This window comes from Molothrus aeneus, chromosome 1 (genome assembly GCF_037042795.1).
Source record: "Molothrus aeneus isolate 106 chromosome 1, BPBGC_Maene_1.0, whole genome shotgun sequence".
Lineage (NCBI taxonomy): Eukaryota > Metazoa > Chordata > Aves > Passeriformes > Icteridae > Molothrus > Molothrus aeneus.
Window position 1 is genome coordinate 21782183 of NC_089646.1, and position 21568 is coordinate 21803750.

General features: G+C 40.3%; 2 protein-coding genes across 3 annotated transcripts; one reads left to right on the plus strand and one right to left on the minus strand.

Moving 5' to 3' along the window:
• The first annotated feature begins 990 nt into the window (after window positions 1-990).
• On the plus strand, window positions 991-9346 carry ACBD7 (acyl-CoA binding domain containing 7). Its single transcript, XM_066552886.1, has 4 exons — window positions 991-1127; window positions 8697-8814; window positions 8918-8980; window positions 9067-9346. Exons 1-4 carry the CDS (start codon window positions 1116-1118, stop codon window positions 9138-9140), a joined length of 267 nt encoding a protein of 88 aa, XP_066408983.1. The 5' UTR covers window positions 991-1115; the 3' UTR covers window positions 9141-9346.
• Window positions 9347-9622: 276 nt separating this feature from the next.
• On the minus strand, window positions 9623-21548 carry OLAH (oleoyl-ACP hydrolase). Of its 2 annotated transcripts, none has more exons than XM_066552864.1 (7): window positions 21386-21548; window positions 14782-14913; window positions 13006-13144; window positions 12319-12418; window positions 11082-11251; window positions 10086-10171; window positions 9623-9836 (listed from the first exon to the last, which is right to left on the minus strand). In XM_066552864.1, exons 2-7 carry the CDS (start codon window positions 14909-14911, stop codon window positions 9706-9708), a joined length of 756 nt encoding a protein of 251 aa, XP_066408961.1. In that variant the 5' UTR covers window positions 14912-14913; window positions 21386-21548; the 3' UTR covers window positions 9623-9705. The 2 variants fall into 2 exon arrangements, with proteins under 2 accessions (XP_066408961.1, XP_066408970.1); XM_066552873.1 differs by having other exon boundaries at window positions 21374-21548.
• Between the last annotated feature and the right edge of the window lie 20 nt (window positions 21549-21568).

A 21568-nucleotide genomic window follows, 5' to 3' on the forward strand; every position in this document is an offset into this window, starting at 1 on the left:
GACATCCGGGTACCTTTTTCTGGGCAGCACGAGCCCGAAAAAGGACCCTCGTTAACAAAGGATTAACCCTTAAAAGCAATAGCCTGTTGCATATTCATACACTTCATACATGATGCATAAATTCCATTCAAATACAGGATTCTGTCTGGTCATCGTCAACTTCTTCCTCTGAATCCTGACAGTGGCTTCGAGGCGGGAAGAAGTTCGTTTCTTCTGATAAGAGGGCAATAAATTCTTCTTCTCTGAAAGATTTAGGTGTCCTGTGGCTGCTATGTCACTGCAAGTCTTTTCTTTAGAAAAAGTATCCTACATAGCATCGTTTCTATTTTAACATTTTTTATAACCTAAAACTATATTTAACACAGTACTTAAGGAAATTAATACAGCGTTACTTTCTAACACAACACATATAATATTCACTTTAACATTTGTGAAAAGCCAATCATAGAATACGCATTTTTCACATACATAAGTATATAGGGGCATGAATATAAATAATTCATTGATACAAGACAGATGGATTTTTTTTTTCTTCAGTGGTTACACTTGTAGGGTAGTTTATCAATTGATTTAATATTTTATTCTATACTTAGTAGACCAAATTGAAAATCAGCATTCACAGTGTATTTTGTGTGTGTAGCCACTTGTGTGAGGCATCCTTGAGATGACCCTCGTGTTTTTCAGAGCTGCAGCTGAAGGGTGCGAGGTCCCAGGTTGGCTGGACATGGACATGGGCAGGCACTGCGGCAGAAGGAACATTTCCAGTAACTGGACTGGTTGCACTTCAAATCACTCAAGAAATTCCTTTGTCAAACAAACGGCTTGGGAATCTCTCTGCTCTCAGCCTGGCAGCCTAATCCTCAGTGTTGTGGCTGGAGCTCAGGCTTTCAGCGGAACCCACGGGGGCTTAGCGCTCCCTGCCCACCGCCCCTTCCCGGTCGCGCTGGTTGTCGCGGCGGGGGCCGAGGGGCGCGGCGGCAGCGAGTCCCCCCCGTGTGCTGCCGGGCTGAGCTCACGGCACCGTCCCAGCGCCGCCGCAGCCGACTGGCAGAAGCGCCGCGTCCCCGCCACGAGGAGAAGGAGCGAGGCCGTTCCCTGCGCATCCCCGCAGCATCATGACTCTTCAGGTACGCAATTCTGCATCTGGGGAGACAGAGGCGAGCACAGGGATGCGCTGTGCGTCTGTGTGATGCCGTGATGGAGACTGTGGTATTTCTTCCGCGTAAAGATTTTTATTGCAGAATCAAGGTTACCTTGTGGGAAGGGAAATCTGCCTGAGCCCTTGGAGGTTAAATAGTGCATTACTTTTCACAAGTGGAGGATGAGAAGCAAGCTGGTTAATTTGAACTGTTTCATGGGTCATGTAATATTTTGGATTTTCTTTTTTTTCATGGGTCATGTAATTTTACCTTTTCAGAGTATGCATGAATTATGTTTCTTCAGGCGTGCATCTGAGTTTGCTAGGACTGAGTTAGACATGGAAAGGCAGGTACATACTTATGTTTTTAGGATCTAGCTGGTTGCTTGGAGCTGTTAAAGGAGGAGGGAAACTTTTAACACTGAGACAGTGCTATATGTGCATTTGGGAAGCGTAAATAATTTTTAAATAAGTTGTGCGGATTTTTTAGGGTGCGTGCATCTTTGGAGTGCTACATTTTGATAGGTTTGTGTTTTGGTAGGAGAGCTTCTACTTACCTTCTAGCTAGACAAGAGCTTCTTTTTATGTACTCTCTGATTGCAGCTTTAAATAGCTGTTGAGGAAATTATCTTCATTGCTGGCTTTTAGCCTCCTACCTTTGTGGGAAACTATGAATACTTCCCTTGTCTTGGCCATGTCCTGATAGATTAAGCTGATTTTCTTCTTTAGGCTTTCCTATTATCCCTTTCACTTTCAAGATTTGCAAGCTCTTCTATCCCTGTCTCATTATGTCTGCCTCAGCTTAGTTAGTGTGCATTTTGCACAGAGTGAGCAGCACAATGCTCTGACCTAGATGCAGGGAGTGCATTGCCAGCAGCTTAGCAATTTTCTTCTGAGCTGCAATTATGCTGAATAGCACAGAGGTTTCATTGTGCTGTGTTACAGCTAAGAAGAAATCTCTTTCTTAGGTGGGTCAAAACTGCCAAATCCCAAACAAAACACTACCTTTGCATAATTAATAATTGCTGAAAAATCAGCTTGTTTTATTCTGCCTTGAACTCAGTCTAGCAAGTGAATTTATTAGCCTGATGATTTAAGCAATGAGCCATAAATTATGATAAGAAAGAGCTGAAGGCAGTATGATATGCTGTTCCATAGCTGCATACAGTTACACTTAAACATAAAAATCAGTGGTTGAAATTTTAAGATGCCATATGCATTCTGCATTAGACATTATAGAGCTTGTCTGTCCACATTGGTTTGGTTGACAGTTACCAATCATATCCATAAATTTACTGATTCTAGCTCTATGGGAATGAGGACAAATGAATAAAATAATGTTCTCTTTAGGGAGGCTGTAAAATATTTTTAAGTTTTGCAAAGTGGTAAAATATTCTGCTGTAAATGAAGAATTCATTCAAGCTTTTTTCTTCACAAAAAGACAGTGTCTGATAATGGTCTGATAATTTGTGCTTTTATCTTTAAGGCACATGTATATGTTTATGTCTGTACATATTTTTATGCTTTTTATTTGAGGAGTTAAAGGGAATTTTATCGGCACATGATTAAGAGAAAATTATATTTTTACAGGCTGGCTGCTCATAAGCATGTTGTGTAAGCAGGCAAATCCTAAGCAACAGTCTGTGCAGAATGATTGGCAAGAGGAGGATAAAGAACAAAAGATTTAGTATTTAATTTCATTTCTGCACCTTTCTTGCTCTGTAAGATATGCCTTTACAAATCTTTAAACTATCTTGTGATACTCGCCTCTAGATGCAAATAGAATAAAATTATTGGAAAATAAGGTGGTTAACTTAATGGTTTCCTTAACTTTTGTCTTGTACAATTGAACAGGGCTTCTGGTTCATTCTTACTGTGATGTTGTCATGGTTTAACACTACCCAGCAAATAAGTACCATGCAGTCACTTGCTTACCTGCTTCACCTACAGTGGGATGGGGAGGAGAATTGGCAGTGAGGAGAAGGGGGAGGAAGCAAAAACTCATGGGCTGAGATAAGAATAGTTTAATGATTTTTAAAATGAGTAAAATATAATACTGTGATAATAGTATTGAGAGAGAGAGAGAAAAAGAGAGAGAGAGAGTGCATGTGCAGTTAAACCCTGGAGAAGCACGTGATGCACAATACAATGGCTCACTACCCACTGACCAAGGCTGAGCCCATCCCTGAGCAGCAATCAGTGGCCAACTCTTGGCCAGTTCCTCCCAGTTTCTGCCCTGGGCATGGATGTTCTGTGGTGTGGAATATCCCTTTGGCCAGTTTGGTCAGCTGTCCCAGAGGTGTTCCCACCTTTCCCCAGATTCTTGTGCAGCTCCTTGTGTTCAGGGCATGAGATACTGAAAAGTCCTTGGCTCAGGGCAAGCACTACTCAGCAACAACCAAAACACCAGTGTTACCAACATTATTCTCATCCTGCATCCAAAACACTGCACTGCACGGGTACTAGAGAGAAAATTAACTATACCCCAGACAAAACCAGGACAGAAGTTTAGATCAGAAAACAATTCCAGACTTGTGAAAGATTTCCACAGATCTGAATGGTCCTTGTACATCAGTGCTGGCACAAACTCACATGAAGTTGTAACTTATTTAAACTTTAAACAATGTGGCAACCTAGTTATGGTTTATTATTGATACGAATTTTAAATCTTACAATTAACAGAGTCCTACTATTGTTTGCACCTCTGTGCAAATTTGGATAATACTAAGAGATGTCTGTGATGGAGGAGTCAGTCATAGTTATAGTCAAGAATGTCACATTTCTGATATTTGGATTAATAATGAAATATTTATTTTAATAAAATTGTAACTATAAAAAACCCTTGAGCAGTAGGTCATCACATTTATTTTCGTAAGTGAATGTCCATCCCTTTTATACATCTGTACCAATAGTGTGACTTTAAATGCTTTGCTTTGAGGAGCATCAAATATGTACAGTTCCAGTTTCTTTGAACCACTATTTTTAATTCCTTGGTGGTAGTTTGCATTGCTAATTTTGTTTCCCCTCGTTAAATGCTTCTCCATTATAAATACTGTACATCTACTACAAACACTGTTGTTAGTGCATAGGAGTTTTTGTGTCATTAGACCTGCCTTGCTACCCCAGTCCAAAACGCCCTCATGCTGATGCTGCAGTGCCTGGAGCACTGCACAGCAGCGTGGCACGGCTGCAGTGACCCCGGGGCAGGCTGGGATGTCAATTCAGAGCATGTGAGCTCCTCTGCCATCCCCACGTCCCTGCCTCTTCCCCGAGGTGAGCACAAAGTGGAACAGGCCTGTGTTCATGGAAGGATAAGGCACCCGACTGTCAAATAAAGCCCCATGAGAGTCTCACAGGGGCTGTGAGTTCAGACTCCTGTTTCTGGCAGTGTGTCTGTTCCCTCCCTGCTCCCAGGCTGGAGGCACTCATGCTGTGCCTAAGACACAGGGCAAGGTGCTTCTGCCCCAAACCCCAAATTCTCTGCCTGTGCTGGTGTGACTTCCTGGCCCCAAACACATGGGTTCACCATTCTGGGTTTGCTGCTGAAAGGAAGAATTGTGTTATTTAATTACTTACTATGGCCTCAGCAACTTTTGGTGAAAAATTAAAACTGAGCTTAACATCTGAACTTGTTGAAGTATGTCAGGTGATCATAGCAAATCCAGGTACAGTTGCTGTGCAGAAGGAGACCAAGAGACAATACAGCATAAGAAGAAAAATTAAAATTTCAAGACTTTCATGAAAGCAAATATTAATATTACTGAAAAAAAAACCTGAGAAGGGATACTGTGAAGCCATTTCAACATTATTGATTCAGCTTTGATATGTAGTCTAGAGCACACAATTTTGGTTTATCTAAATTACAAATAACATATATACATAACATATGAATGTATTCTGAGCCTTTTGGTTTTTTTATTCTAGAAAAATCCTGTATTTGTTTTGCAGCACTCTCAAATGTTTGGTTGGTTAAAAAAATTAATCTACAGTGTTCTTAAAAGAAATCAGACACAAAAGGCTGGACTTAAATCTTCATGTTTTTCTGTGGTTCTATGGTATAGTTGCATTTTAGTAACATTGAGAATTATTTTTATTAAAACAGGAACAAACTACATAAGTAATTACATGTTTCAGTATATAAAGTTCTAGCTTTAAAAATATAAGTTGGAATTAATTTAATCTAGAATTTAGTGCAGAAACTGCCAGATCATATACTTTATTGAATGACCAAGTGTCAGATCTTTAAGAAGACAAATGACAATTGGAATCTGCCTAATTCTCAGAAGAATTGTTATATTCAAAATAGAACAGCAGCATTTCTCAAACTTAAAACAGTAATTTTCAATTTTAGCACACCAATTCTTCTCTGTACTTTTCCCTCCACTACTGGGCATTTGGTTCTGGGAGGCCTTGGTGGGAATCTCCCAGACACTTCTGCTTGTCATTTATGCAAACATTAAGGTTCTCACTGAGTTGAAAGATTATTTGTTAAAAAGCATCTGCATTGCTGCAGGAGTTTGGTCTTTTCATTTCACTTCGAGGGTGCTATGAACTCACAGACCTAGAGATGTGTATTGTCAGCATGAATCCTTTCCATCTAATGTCCTGTGAATTTACAGCTGCAGTTTAAAGAATAGTCAAGATTTAATTGCTGTTTTGCAGGGAGCTAGAATGCCTTTTAAATCACACATCATGATTTTTTTTAAAAAATTCCTTTTAAATGCACCTCTCTGCCTGCTGTTCCTTGTTGCAACACTGCTGTTCCAGATGTACATCCTCCTGTGGCGAGCACTTCTGTTCTTAGAAGGCTTGTGCTTTCCCTTTGTGAGTTTCATACAGCAATTCAAAATTTGCAAAAAATCAGAAATTCCTCAAAAGTTTGTGTCTGGCAAATCTCATTAGCCGAACTAAATTTCCAGACCAAAATAAAAAGTGAATTCCATCTCAGGAGGCAGAGGTGACTCACTTGGTGGTAGAGTGGCCAAGTTTCTGTGCAGGAAGCTGCAGTGCTACCTGTCCTTACCCTGTTTTGCCTGCTGCTCCTGCCTCCTGCAGCCACCAGCTGGCATGTCCTTAGGTCAGTGAATATGTAGTTTCATGATTCCAGGGAGGGGCCTTTCTGTGAGGAAAGATGCTTGAACATCACTCTCTAATTAAATTACTACTCATTTTTCCTTCTTAAATTTAAAAAAAGAAATAACCTTTCTCTTGTAGTTTCTCTCTGTTTAAATACAGAATGCAGTGGTGAACCTAGCTCTCATTCATATTTGCTTATTTCCATCACCTGACCCACCCAGAACAGTCACTTGCCCAGGAGAAAGGCATCAGTTAAGGAGATAAACATGCATTAGGTTTTCTTTAAAAAAAAATCAAATCTTTTCTGTAACTAAAGGGAAAGGTGGTATAAAGAAGCACAATGCAGACTTCTGAGGTAATGCCAGGATCTCAGTGATGTAAACAGAGCCACAATACTCATGCTGAAATCATTGCTGACTTTTACACAAACTTTTAAGCTGAAGTAGTATCTTGATGCTGGCTAAATGCCAGTACCCACCAAAGCCACTCAGTCACTCTCCTGCAGCTGGACAGAGGAGAGAAAATGTTTTAACAAATGGTTTGTGAGTTGAGATAAGAACCAGGAGAGAGATTGCTCATCAAATACCATTGAGGGCAAAACAGGCTCAACTTAGAGACATAAAGTGAATTTATTTCTAACAAAATCAGAGCAGGATCATGAGAAGGGAAATAAGCCCTTATAAACACCTTCCTCCCTTCTCAGCTCTACCCCCTACCCCAGCAGTGCAAGGGGACAGGGAATGGGCTTTGTGGTCAGTTCATGATCCATGGCTTCCCCTGCTGCACCGTGGGGTGGCACAGGAGACAGTTCTCTGTGAACCTCTCCAATGTGAGCTCATCTCACGAGCAGCAGCTCCCTGTGACTGCTGCAGTGTGAGTCCATCCCATGGGGAACAGCCCTCCCCAGGCTGCTGCAGTGTGAGTCCATCCCATGGGGAACAGCCCATCCCATGGGGAACAGCCCTCCCCAGGCTGCTGCAGTGTGAGTCCATCCCATGGGGAACAGTCCATCCCATGGGGAACAGCCCTCCCCAGGCTGCTGCAGTGTGGGTCCATCCCATGGGGAACAGCCCTCCCCAGGCTGCTGCAGTGTGGGTCACTCCTCCACGGGGTGCAGTCCTTCAAGGACAGGCTGCTCCAGCCTGGGAGCAGGCCCCTCTCCAGGAGTCTCCCACAGGATCACAGCCTCCTCCCAGGCATCCACGTGCTCCGGGCTGGGGCTCCTGCAGGGGCTGTGGTGGATCCCTGCATCCCCATGGCTTCCATGGGCTGCAGGGGCACAGCTGCTGCCCCCTGCCTGCCCCACGGCCTGAGGGGAATCTCGGCCCCGGCGCCTGGAGCAGCTCCTGCCCCTCCTGCGCTGCCCTCGGTGTCTGCAGGGCTGCTCCTCTCACGGTCTCGCTCTGCTCTTCTCTGGCCGTAGTTACAAATGTGCAACCACTCCTTGTTTATTTTCTTCCTTAAATCTGTTAGCACAGAGGTGTTACCACCATTTCTCATCGACCTGACCTTTCCCAGCAGCACATCCATCTTTGGAGCCATCAGGAATTGGCTCCGCTGGACATGTTGGAAGCTTCTGGCAGTTTCTCACGGAAGCCACCCTTGTAGGGCCCCCCAGCCCCAACTACCAAAAACCAGGCCATACAAAACCAATACCCTGGTTTTGTACATTTTAAGTATTTGTGCAGGATATACTGTGCTTCTGTAAATGCTTCTGTAAAAGCAGATCCAACTCAAAAGCTAAAATAATTGTTGAAACCAGCATATAGCATATTAAAGTGCTTGTATCAGTCTTCAATCGAGTAGTGTGGTATCCTGATGGGTCTGTAGTCACTATACAAAATCTGTCTCTCTCTGAAATGTTCTGGGCATGAAACAGAACTCCAAACCTTAGCCTGAGACCTGCTTTATAGCGAGAATGGCTACAGCCTGAGGTTGATGTGTGTGATTCACAGTGATGAAAGGAGTAAATTTACACTTTACTCTGGTGCTCTCCTGTATTTCAGAGATGGCTGTGGAAGGTGGTCCTGCAGTAGCTCATCTCCATGAGGTACCTCTGTGCCAGCTGTTGATCACCTATTTCCCTATCAGCAGAGCAGAGGAAATGGAGGGTGAATTGGGCAGTACCACTCAGAGGGGATTTGAGCTCCACCAATTGAGCCAACACAGTGTAGGCAGGGTCAAAACAATTCAGAGATTACTGTGGGATGTAAAGTTCAGTGAATGGCTTCATACCTGCAGTGTGACTGTAAAAGACATATACACCACATAAATTGTGGAGGCTGCCCCTATCAACCATACAACCCTATATCCCTTTCTAACAACGTACACATTTATGAAGCTTCTTTCATGGGAAGAAGCCTTGTCTGATTTCTAAACTCAAGTGAGTCATTGAGAATATCTAATGATACTACTGTGTGTCATATAACTCATGTTTTAAGAACACCCCTTGAGAGGAGAACCCTTTCTGTTCTTTCATCAGGCTGACTTTGATGGTGCTGCAGAAGATGTAAAAAAATTAAAAACAAGACCAACTGATGAAGAACTGAAGGAACTATATGGATTCTACAAACAGGCTACTGTTGGAGATATTAATATTGGTATTACTAGATATACTTCATATTTACTCACATATCTTGATAAAATCAATCTAATGTGATGTAAATCTGCATGATAACCAAAGCTATGCATTTATTTTGACAGAATGTCCAGGAATGCTAGATTTGAAAGGCAAAGCCAAATGGGAGGCATGGAACCTGAAAAAAGGTGTTACACCAATTAAATTTACATCCTGTAGTCAAGTTTATAGGATGACAAATGAGAAAGATAATGACTCCTACTTTCCTTTGCAGGTTTATCAAAGGAGGATGCCATGAATGCCTATATCTCTAAAGCAAGAGCAATGGTAGAAAAATATGGGATCTAGAATATTCAAAATAATTCCCACTAATACTTAACTCTTCAGTAGCTAATGAACTAACTCTGTTGAGAAAAATGCAATACTAACTCCTCAGTGAGGTCTGACACTAATATCTTCTAAGCATAAGCTGTTTGACTGTAAAGGGTATTTACAAATATAATCTATTTCTAGCTTGTATATTAATCTAAATAAATTTGAACTGAATAAAGGAAGCTTTCTGTGAGAATTATGGATTTTTGTGGGTATTAAATTATATTTAGCATTTTGACAGGAGCAGACAAAAAGAAGCTCTAACAGTAAAATAACATAGACATAATTTTTTTGCAAACAGGGTTATGGAATAAAGTGAAGAGTTTGTACACATGTAAGAGAAGAAGGAAAAGATGAAACCTTTTTTAAGACCCAAAGCCAATGTTTGTTTTCAAAACATCAGGAAAACACCCCCTTATAAAGGATTACAGAGGAACAGAACAACTTTGAGGCATAACTGCAATGTAGAGAAAGAAGTTATTTATTACAAATTGCTGTGGACTAACCTTACACATTCTGCTATTAAAATTGAGAGAAATACTCATAGACCATTTTCTATGCTTCTTGTCATGTGTTTTATCAAGAAGCTTTCATTAGAGGGTCTCAGCAGATAAAGGTGATCTCCAGGAAGCTCATAAAAGGAAGTATCTCCACTCGTTAGCTCTCGCCAACCTAAAAAAGATATTTAAAAAAGGTATTTAAAGAAATGTCAACTATTGTGATCATTTTGTATAACTATTTCAAAGCTATAATTTAATAATTATTTTAAATCCCATATCAACTTTTTGGTTCATATATCGAAACTGCTCTGTTGATTTGTTTCCTTTAAGAAGGAGGTAGACTCTAGAAAACTCTAATTAATGGGTGTAATACAACAAGAAAATGTGTAAGTATAAGAGGAAAACCATTTAAGAAAAGTACCTTTTGCATCATATATTTTATCATCAGACCCACAAAAGTAGGTAATATCACAGGAGAAGGGGATATTCATTTCTGCCTTCTCAAATCTGTGAACATAAAAGTAGTCATAAAACATTCCATAAGATACGTATATTTGGAATTTGCTTCCACATACCAAAAAGGTTTTTTGTTCTTCTCCAAAACGTAACAAATTTCAGGAGTTAGATTATACAGAACATCAGGAGAAGAAAATACCCTGGAAGTTTCTTAGCTCCTTACCCTACTTCAGTTGGATATAAAATTGTAAAGAAAGAATGACCCAATAGTTAGGCAAAAAAAAGAGCTTCAACCTGCAATAAAAATTCTCACCTACAATAAATAATGATGTTACCTACTTATATATACAGTTCTAACATTTCAGCATCTTTCAGTGTCAGATTCCTAAGACCAAAATGGGTCCCAGATCCAAGAGTGTCCTTGTTTTTGCCAAGGTAAGAAGCTTAACCACTTGGCTACATGAGCTGTCATGTAATGTCCAGTGGGGACAGCAGTTGGGACACAGGAAGCCGGTTGCTGTCTGGGTGCCCAGAGCACAGGAATTCTTTGTTCTGGTTAGGCTAGAGGACCTTGGATCTGGAGGCTGAATGCAGTGTTCCTGAAGCATGATGAGCTGCGGTTGTTAACCTCAGAGAACAATAAAAGACACGAGAATATTCCCTTTTAGTAGCTGCTAACTTTAGATGGTAGGTAGAACTGTAATTCTTCCATGACAGGTTCACTAAGGTAGTAACAGTTGTGGTTGCTGCGGTAAGCAGTGTTTCATCTAGGGATTGAATACCAGAAAACAAATAGAAAAGCACTCAAAGGAAAAAAAACTATGTTTACTGCTTCTTATTCTTTTTATAACAGAAATGAGAACAAGTTACTAAGAAAGAAAAAAAGGAAACTTAAGATGATCAGACAGAAATAAAAATGTAAAATACAAATACAGAAGTAATACAAAGTTGTAAAACTTACGAACACGTCTGAAAAAGTTTGGCGTCCTCTTTGAAAGTAAGCGCCGTATCTCTCCAAAGGTCTTTATCAAGTGGAAGCTCAAAATTTCCTCCTAGAATCTCCATAATTGCAAGAAGGTCATTGTGTCCATCAGGTAGGACTATGCTTTTGACAGCAAGATATGCTGCAGACTGTCAGTACCAAACAAAGCAGATCAGATGTTGTATATAATATACTTGGAATAACTTTTTCATTAAAATTATTTTAGTAAAAAGTACAATAATTTTCCATCTCCAGAATATGATGGCTGATTTGTTTAACATTCACAGAGAACACTTCATGAAAAGGTTAGTAGACTGTGCTTACTGAAATTATAAACTATGAGTGAGCCAAGTACTCTGTACTTCTGAAACTTATACAAATAAGTTTCAAATAAGAGAAATAACTGTTAATATTATTTTGTTCAAGCTTGACTCTTACTATTGAAATACAACTAGTAAAATAATCTAAAAGAAAGAAAAACCTAGCACTGGACATAAACCTGGCTAATGTAGGACTGAAGAGACCAACTGATTATGGAAATTTGTGGGAATAACAATTGCTTCCACGAATCACTAGCTCATACTCAGGACTGAGTATGAAGAAAATGAAGCCTTAAAAAGTGAAGAACACAAATAGCAAATGCCAACTGAGGACAGGGAAAAGGGACTGGAAAAATGCCACTTCACTACTGTTTTTCTGAGAAAGACTAGCAGAACCAGCAGAGCCTCAGAAAAAAACTACAAACAGAAAAAATCCTACAAAGAATGAGGAGAGAGAAAGAAATTGGACAAATATATTCAGGGCTGATGCAGCAGGTTTATGAAAGACTTGGTAAAGACAGTCACTTCACAGATTACACATTACACTTCACACATTACACTAAGAATTTTGGTTTGATTATTTTTGAGTGTTAAGCCAGTGGCCATACTAAATAACAGAATATTCAAAAAAGTTTTGTTTAAGGATTAGTTAGTTTAAGCATTAATTAGTTCCAGCATTAGTTTAAGGAGATTGTTCTCCCAAGGCTAAGGTTAGCAGCAGTGAATATTATGCATTCTGCATCAACCTCAGAACACTTTCACTTCATAGATTCTGAAGAAATGCTGAATTTTTTTAAATTAAAAATACTCTGCATACCATACTGTAAAATATTATTCTTACTCTTAGTAGCTAATTTATGGTTCTGTTTCATAATGTTAATGATTCTGTAGCTTACATTTGGGGAATGTGCTGCTGACATGAAAAGATGGACTGGCTCCAGTCCGTACTTTTTTTTCAGATGAAGTGCAACGGCAAAACTCATATAAGTTCCAAAACTGCAGCAAAACAAGAAATTAAAGCAAAGTAAGTAAAAATGTACATAAAACCTGGAAAATATAAACATAATTTTAATTTCAGTGCTAACTGGCTATCTTGAACAACTGCTGAAATGGTATATGACAAGCAGATTATAATGATATTACTTTATTGACATGAAGTATATTCCTACACAGTCTAATTTTGCAAATAAAGCCTCTTCATATTCTCTTTCTTTTAATAGTCTCCTTAATTTTCAATAAGAACAGTTATTTTGAATACTTGGGACCCAACAATCTTTAAAATCTGTGTTTCATGAATGGTTCAGCATCTGCATTCATATAGATCAAGCACTAGCACAAATATTAACAATAAATGCAATTATAATTGATTCAAAAGACATGCTCAGATGTTGCACCTGAAGGTATAAATAAATAACCAGAGTCTTTGAGAGCAACTGCATGTTTTAGGATGACTTGACAGAACATCCTTGCAGAAGCATATTTTTCCTAAAGGTTTTGCAAATAAAAACAAGTAACTCTTTACTTCTAGAGCTCAGCAATAGAAGCTCTTTCACCAGGGTATCTAAAAATGTATATATTTTTACCTGTGACCAAAAAATGCAAATGGTTTTTCTTTCAATTCTTTTAACAAAACACTTGTAATTTCATTAACTACACTTGTCATGTCTTTTGCAAAAGGCTCTTCAAGACGAGTTTCTCTTCCAGGAAGCCTTATACAGAACACTGCAGAAGAGGTGAAGGAAGGGAGGGAAAAGAATTATAGCTATTTCAAATACATACAGTAAAATAATTAAGTTTTTTATTATTCTGCAGAATATACATACTATTTTAATTACTCCTTCTTAGAGTTGATCCTGTGCACTTGCTTGCTATTGCTGCTACTGTGATTTAATCCTGCAAGAGATTAGGTTTCACCCTTCCTTTAGTCTCAAATGTTGCCTCTCCTGCTGATCTGATTGCTAAATGCCTTGGGTCAGAATCCACCAGATCCTGATTTCAGCTGAGATTTGAAAGCAAATTTATTGTTATAAGTTTTAATAACAGCCACAAATTCATTAATTTCAATAATAGTAAGTTTGAGGGTTGTGTAAAATATATCCTTTCAAGGGCAGCATTAGTAAGTGAAACTATATTAGAGTTGTACAATCCCTGTTTTCTTCTTTGTCAGCTCTTCAGCACTGCACATTGGAAAATGTGGAATCATAGTGCAAATTGGTGGATGCTTGTATTTATAGTTACATTTATAGTTATTTATATTTATAGAGAAGGAAATTTACATGCTTTTACTATTTTCCTTTCAAAATTGAGGATTTTCCTCTCACTGTTTAGTGAAAGTAAGGAATGAATAGATCAGGAAAAAAATGTTGATTTTTTTTTCTTATTTCCTTGACATGCATACTGCTAGTTATGTAGAAGTAATGGGTCAGACACAAAGAGACAGCCTGTTCTAGAAGAGACAGACTAAACCACAACCTAATACCATAGATACCAGTACAGAAAAGTTTGCATCTTCTATACTTTCTGCAGAAACCATCCCTGAAAGAACATGCTGTGCCCTGACTTTATTCGTCTGCGTCTGCAGTTGGTCCTAGGCCATTTCCTTAGTAACTTTCTTGGAAGTAGTTCCAGTGGACAAAAACTTTTTCTTTCTTCTTTTTTGTTTTTTCCCCTAATTTCAAGGAAGATTCAACATGCAAGAGCTTACCAGAAAATATACTTGCATTTAGAGGACTGGTAAAACTGCAATGGCAATGCTCATGAATATGAAATTGTTTTTTTCTTTGTGGAAGGTTTGGAAAATGGCCTTGGTTCCTCTTCAAATAGGTCAAGCAATGGAGTTTTTTAGTGCTGATATATCTTGTGAGCAATAAGAATTACTTCATAGTGTAACTAAACATCATTTCACAGTTATAAAATTCACAGATTAAATTTCAGTTTTGATACAAGAAGTACAAACACTGGATAAGAGATACTCTGTAGCCTCTCAAAATTAAAAATAGTTCTCATATCTTCACTCTTAACCTTGCTGAAGACTGGCTTATCAACAATATTCAGTGTAGTTCTGTTTCTGAATCATACCAGTAGTTTCTGAAGCAGTCAAGCATACTATACTCTTGTGAATTGTAGCTCTGAGGATATAATTTTTCACCCAATCAAATATAATTTGATTCAAGGTGGTACAGAAAAGGTAGCCTAGTGGAAATGCTAGTTCCTAATAAATGCTAGTTCCTTCCTTTCTGGAGAAGACACATTGGATAAAGATTGTGGTGCTTTCAAGACTATTATATTCCATTTAAAAATTTTGGCTAATGTGTATTTCAGAATTGCTTAACTTCTACTGCAACTACAAAATGACTAACCTTCAACTGAGTCATTGAAGAGTCTCCCCCACTGAGCAAGTTGTGAAGTTCCACTTCCAGCCCATGGAAAGCAAATCAGTCTACAAAGAGCATCTGGCTTTTTTTGTACACAAGCAACCAGCTTTTCCATCTCTTAAAAAAACCAAACCAAAACAAAAAAACCCACCATCATTCTAGAACAAGACTCCTCAGATATAGGAAAATTAGAGTGAATTAAATCTAAATTGAAACAACAGGGTGCAATAGTCTGTCATCAAAACTGCTTGTGTTACAACAACTATCTGCTAGATATGAGATAATGTTCCTGCAACACTCTAAAACAGTTCTGCTTTTATAAATGATGGTAGAATAGTACTGGGCAATACCCTTAGTTAATATTTGCTCAGTCACTGACCACAACAAACATTACAAGCAGCAAAATAAATTGTTAAGGGATTTAAGGAAGACCATTTAAAAACATAGGCTTTTAGGATATACACAAAAATAAAAGGTCCATCTGAAGAACCTAGAAAACATAAGGACCACCTAGTTCAATGTATCACAGTGGTAAAATAGATGTCAAAGCCACAGTAGGATGTCATTTCTTTATATATATAAAACATCTATTAATTACTCTTTCATGCATTTTTCCAGTCTCCCCTTGAACAGTTGGCATCCATGACATCCTCTTGCAATGAGTTGCACAGCTCCACTGTCTGATGCATGAAGAATGAATCCCTTTTTTGGTTTTAGTGGCTCAGAGAGTAACCTAAGTCAGAGCTGTAACTGAGATGCAGACTCATCACCAGCAGTGTCTGATCATGCTGCTGATGAGACAATCTGTCCCTTCCCCTTGGAGCATGATGCTCTACCCCAATCTTTTACTCAGCACTAGCACTCCTTAGCTATGGAGTAAGAGCACATCGTTTGTCAAGCTGTAAACTAATCCTGTAGTTTAGTTTTCACCTACATCAGTCTCACCATCCTCCTGTTGAAAACAAAAGGAGCCTTTTATGACCTTTTTGGAAGCTTTCACACACTTCATCCAGCTGGACAGGTGCATGCTGGTATTCCATATACAACCCCAAAGTTTGGATGCAAATGACACATCTGCGCTAACCTAATGGAATAATTTGCCTTTAAGGATTATTTTACAACTGTCTCTGAAACAACCTGCAGAGTCTGTCTTAGTGGTTTGAAAGATACCTACAGCCAATCTAATTTTCATTCACAAAAAAAGGCCACAAACAAGAAAGAACTATTACATGAATACATAATCTTCTTTGGAGTACAGCTGAATCTCAATTTATTTTAAATCAAAGCATATTTGATTAGGGAAATGTCTTTTTCCCCATTTTTTACAAGACAAGACAGCAATTTTAAAAAATTGATTATTATTTCCAAACTGTCTTTATATTTTCATCTACTTCCACCTATTGGCCTTATACCTGAGATCTAACTTTGACCCTGTTATAACAAAGAGAGGATACATAAGAATTCTTCTGCAAAATCAGGATTTTCCTAGATTGTAAGGTTTTCAAGAGAAATAAGCTTTTATTTTATGCCCTATAAATTTTGTTTGATGCGTGATCTGATGAATTAATGTCAGAAAAATCTACTTTAGAGTGTTCACAAACAAAAGAATGTTTATTTCTTGAACTATCAGCAAAGAAATGGCTCAGTCAGTGAAAAAAAAAGAAAATCCACTGGATTTTAAGAAAGTATTTCCTGGCTTTTTTCTCTTCACATTTAGAATAAGCTGAAAATAAATTCTAGTTTGATAGATAGCTGTATAAAAAAGAGCCATCATTTAAATTACAGAACAACTTAGGCTGAAGGGGACTTCTAGAGATCACATAGTTCAAATCTTCTCTCGCTAGGTGTTGAGTATCTCCAAGGATGGAGACTCTACAATCTCCCTTGGTAACCATGTTCAATCACGGCTCATAGTGAGGATACTTTTCTATCTAGTGCTTGTTGTCCCTTGTATCCAGAAGTCTTCTCTCTTTTTGCTGAGTACAGCCAAGAAGAGCCTGGCTCTGCCCACCCTTCTATTAGGCAGGTGAAGACATCTTCATTTGGCACTCCCTTCTTGAGAGAAAACCAATTATCTCAGAGTCTCCTGTACACCACCCACTCCAGTCACAATCACAGGGGACCGTGCCACGCTCACTTCAGTATTTCAATATCCTTCTAATACAACAGAATTAAAAATGGACCCAGAGGCGCTCCATTACCAAATAAATTCTGGATTATTTTTCAAACATGTTTTTTAGACAAGCTTTCAGGGCATGACAAACTTTTTACAAGAGCTTTATTTATTTTCATGGCATCACCTTATAGTAGGTGGACAAGTATTAATTGAAAAGCACAATTGAAAACAAGTGACAACAAAACTGCTTCCACACTGACCAGCTGCTAGGACAAGTGGACCAACAGCCCCACCCTGCAGGGAACAGAAAGCCAAAGGTAAAGAAACACAAGTGCTTGCAGCACAGGGCTGCAAGATATTTCCCCAAGGAAAATATATCCTATAGCACACAGTTTAAAAATCCATAGAAGTCTTTGTGAACTGCAGGAGTGTGGTACTTGCCAGTAGGGCAGTCCAGGACCTAAGAGGCCTCTCAGGTATCCAGGAACTTGCAAACCCTACACAGCAGACCTGTGTCATTTGCACTCACGTGAGTTAACCCCTTGTTTGCAGATTCTGGAAGCCAGGGAAAAAGCAACCCTTTCCCAGGTGGCAAGTAGATCCAAGTCTACTCATAAAATTTAGATTTAAGGTAGTCCATTCACCTCCCAGCAATAAGCACGGAAGTGGAATATTGAGCCTGGGAGTCAAATGATCAACTTCATGGTAGGTATGGAGTCTGTTATCAAGGCTGCTGGATTGCTTACAGCCAGACTTGTATCTGAGACACCTGGCTGGGCATTGACCACTTGGTATCTGCAATCCTGTAATAACAGAGATGTCAGGCTGTAGGACAGTTAGGCAATGTAATCCTCTACTGATTTTATCTTCACAAGAGAAACCCAGTTTGTATAAATAATAGACACCAATGTCTCAGTGTTCTAAACATTGTAACAGGTGAAATTTTTTATTTCTGCATCCGTATGAGTACCTTACATATTACTGTATCACCACACATTTGGCTACATTCATTATTCAAATAATCCTTTTAAAAAGTTTAAAAATATGTTTTTCAGGGTAGGTATTTAAACTTTCTGGAAAATTAAAGGTTTAAAAGAGGTGTCCAGTTAGAGAGAAAACACATCTGTTACATGTACTGTAATATTTATTACATATTTTTGAGGTTTGTGGATTTATATCCCTGAAAGTTTTCTTACTCAGCAAAAGCAGCCTTGTGATCTTCCATTTAAGAGACAGCAAAATGCATAAACCACAGGGTAAAAAAAAAGTGGGAGCTCAGTAGCTCCTGAGTTCAAAAAAATACTGGCATTTACTTCTTGAAAAATAAAGACTTCAGGAAATCCTTTGTCTTGATATCTAGATGTTATAAATTAATGGCAAAAAAAGTATGGAGCATACCCATCTTATTAATCATATTTTTCCCAATAACATGTCTCTCAAGGCTACATTTTTAGCACACTATATTTAGAATTGGTTAATTCCATTGTTACCATCTACAAGCTGCTGATGAAAAAAAAATTGTGTCATTACCAACTGAAATCATGTCCTCCAGAAAGCTGTTTACTCATCCCTTTACTTCTTCTTGAAAAAAAAATCTAGGACATTATTACAGAGAAACTTATTTTTGGAACACTTGCATCTGATAAACTCAAAGCATCCCGAATGCAAAATTATTGAAATAAATATTAAAGTCACACAACATGCATTCCCAAAATGGACTTTACTACTTGGACCTTCCAGGACATTGAAACTGCCAAATACACAGACCATGTGGATGTTTCAGAAACAAACACAAGGAGCAGTATGATCTCCCCTTCTTTTCTACTGCTGCTGTCATCCTAGTTCTGCTATGGTAAAACCACCTAACCTTTGCTCAGACGTTTGAGGAAATCATTCAATTGAGAGGAAGAGCTCTAAAGCAGTCCATAGAGTTGAACTGTGAAAGGTAAGAGAGATAAAACTGGAGAGAAAAGCAGGCACACAGGGATGGTGTAAGGGGATACAGTATGGGTAAATGAAGGTGGTGTAGAATGTAATCTTATCCCCCTAAAGAGTTGCAGCTGAGCCAATTATTAAGGATTATGAGCAGGCCTGATTTTAACAGGCCACAGCTGTAGCCAATAAGAAGAGTGTTATAAAAGAGTGGATTGGTGGGTTAAGGGGAACTAGAGTCAGTTGGCTGCTGTGAGGAGTGCCTAGAGGAGCTGCCTACAAGAAACATCAAGGAGGTACAAAACCCTAGCAATATGGAACCTTGGCATTATAACGACAACAGGATGGCACTAGGCAAGTAGTTCAACAATCAAGAGGAAAGGCATTAATGTGGAAAGATAATTACCCTTTCAAGGGAAAAAATAAACTGGGAGATTGCAACCTGCTGTTTAGTATCTGTATTGATAATCTGGAGAGGGGATTGAGTGCACCCCTTGGTAAATTCTCAGACAACATCAAGTTGGGTGGGAGGTTGATGTGTGTCAGGAAGGCTCTGCAGAACGCTCTAGACTGGGTGGATCAACAGTCGAAGACCAAGTGCTGAGTCTTGCTCTTGGGTCAAAACAACCCCATGCAGCACTACAGGCTTCAGGAAGAGGTCAGTATATAGAGTGGAGGGAACAAGGTGGAATGGGGGGACATTTTAAGTGATGGGTGTTTTTCTTCCCGAGCAGTTGTTGCACGTGACAGAGCTCTACTTTCCTTGGGATGGCTGAACACCTGACCATGGGGAAATAACAAATTCATTCCTTGTTTTGATTTGCTTTTCTGTGCAGCTTTTGCTTTCCCAACCCATAAGATTTCTAACTTTTACTCATCTGATCCTCTCCCTGATCCCACTGGTAGGCGAGTGAGCGAGCAGCTGTTGTATGGGGCTTGGTTGCTGGCTGGAGTTAAACCACAACAGTGGGTAATGGGAAGCCATTTTGGCAAAGGCAGAGAGTACCAACAACAAACAGAAGGTGCCACTGCTGCAGATGCAAAGAGGAAAGAAGTCACAGAATCACTAGGTTGGAAGAGACCGTTGAGATCATCTAGTCCAACCCAGCCCTAACATCTTAACTAAACCATGGCTCCAAGTGCCACATCCAGTCTTTTTTTAAGCACATCCAGAGATGATGACTCCACCTCTCCAGGCAAACCATTCCAATATTTTATCACCCTTTCTGTATAAAACTTTTCCTAATATCCAACCTATATTTCCCTTGGCACAGCTTAAGATGGCATCCTGTAGCTCTGTCAGCCGTTGTCTGGAGGAAGAGACTGACCCCCACCTGACCACAACCACCTTTCAGGAAGTTGTTGAGAGTGACAAGGTCATCTCTGAGTCTCCTCTTCTCCAGCCCCCTCAGTTGTTCCTTGTAGGGCTTGTGTACTACACTGGGCCTCACATACCCTCCCCAGTACAAGTAGTGCTTCACCATGGGGTGAAATGTTTGCTCCAGTGTGTGGAGTGCTCCAAATGCCTCCCAATCACTCTGGCTACTGCTTACTCCTGTGGAACTGCAAGTCACATCCCACAAGCATTTGTCCCACATAACATTTTAACAGGTGGCACAGAAACCCATCAGCCCAGACCTGCTCCACAGAAACACCCTTGCAGATTCCTGTGCCGCTGCCCACCCACCCACTGTTGGGCCACTTAGCCTGGGTGAGGAGTCCCCTGGGCCAGCCAGGGCTTGCATCTGGTCTCAGTTCTGCTAAGGACACCTCAGGAGTTAAGGGCACAGCCCATGAGGGACAGCAGCTGTGAAGAACCCCTGCCTCCAGTGGAGCCCCAGGTGTCCTTTCTCCCTGTGTCACAGATACTGAGTTCTAAGGATCACTGAAGTCCAACTCCTGACCCTGTGCAGGACATCCCAAGAATCACTCCATGTGCCTGAGAGCATTTTCCAAATGCTTCTTGAATTCTGGCAGGCTTGGTGCTGTGACCAGGTTTCTGGGGAACCTGCTCCAGTGCCCAATCACTCTCTGAGTAAAAACCTTCGCCTAACATCCAGCCTAAACCTCTCCTGACACAGCCTCAGGCCCTTCCCTTGTTTCCTGTCACTGTGCACCACAGAGATCGGTGTCTGCCCCTCTCCTTCCCCTCATGATGGAGCCGTAACTGCAGTGAGGTCTCCCCCAGGCTAGACAGATCAAGGGATCTCAGCCGCTCCTCATGTGGCTTCCCCTCTAGACCCTTGACTATTTTCATAGCTCTCCTTTGGAAGCTCTCTAATGTCTTTTTCGTATTGTAGCACCCAGAACTGCCCCCAGCACTGGAGGTGAGGCCGCCCCAGTGCAGAGCAGAGCGGGACAATCCCCTCCCTTGCCGGCTGGCGATGCTGGGCCTGATGCCCCCCAGGACATGGCGGGCCCTCCTACCAGCCAGGGCACTGCTGATTTATATTCAAATTTCCATCAACCAGGAACCCCAGGTTGATGGAAATGAGGTCTCTAGTCTCTCGTTCCCCAGTCTGTACGTACGTCCAGAGTTACCTTCTCCCAGGCGCAGACCGGCACTTGCCCTTACAAACTTCACACGGTGGCGACCGCCCAGGTCCCTCTGCCGAACCCGTCTGCCCCCGAGGGCGTCAGCACCTCCGCCCCACTTCACGCTGCCTTTTTAACTCTGCCGCCGGCCCCCGGCGCGCCCGGGACGGCGAGGCCGCTCCCCTCCCG

Excerpts from the sequence above, each read along its gene's own strand:
- OLAH (XM_066552864.1), bottom strand. The coding sequence starts at position 14,911 with ATGGAAAAGCTGGTTGCTTGTGTACAAAAAAAGCCAGATGCTCTTTGT. Across the intron at positions 10,172-11,081 it reads AAACTTTTTCAGACGTGTTC|ATTTGAGAAGGCAGAAATGA; the intron begins GTAAGTTTTACA and ends TTATGTTCACAG. Across the intron at positions 9,837-10,085 it reads TAAAATATATGATGCAAAAG|GTTGGCGAGAGCTAACGAGT; the intron begins GTACTTTTCTTA and ends TATCTTTTTTAG.
- ACBD7 (XM_066552886.1), top strand. Across the intron at positions 8,815-8,917 it reads TGTTGGAGATATTAATATTG|AATGTCCAGGAATGCTAGAT; the intron begins GTATTACTAGAT and ends TTATTTTGACAG. Across the intron at positions 8,981-9,066 it reads GGCATGGAACCTGAAAAAAG|GTTTATCAAAGGAGGATGCC; the intron begins GTGTTACACCAA and ends TTTCCTTTGCAG.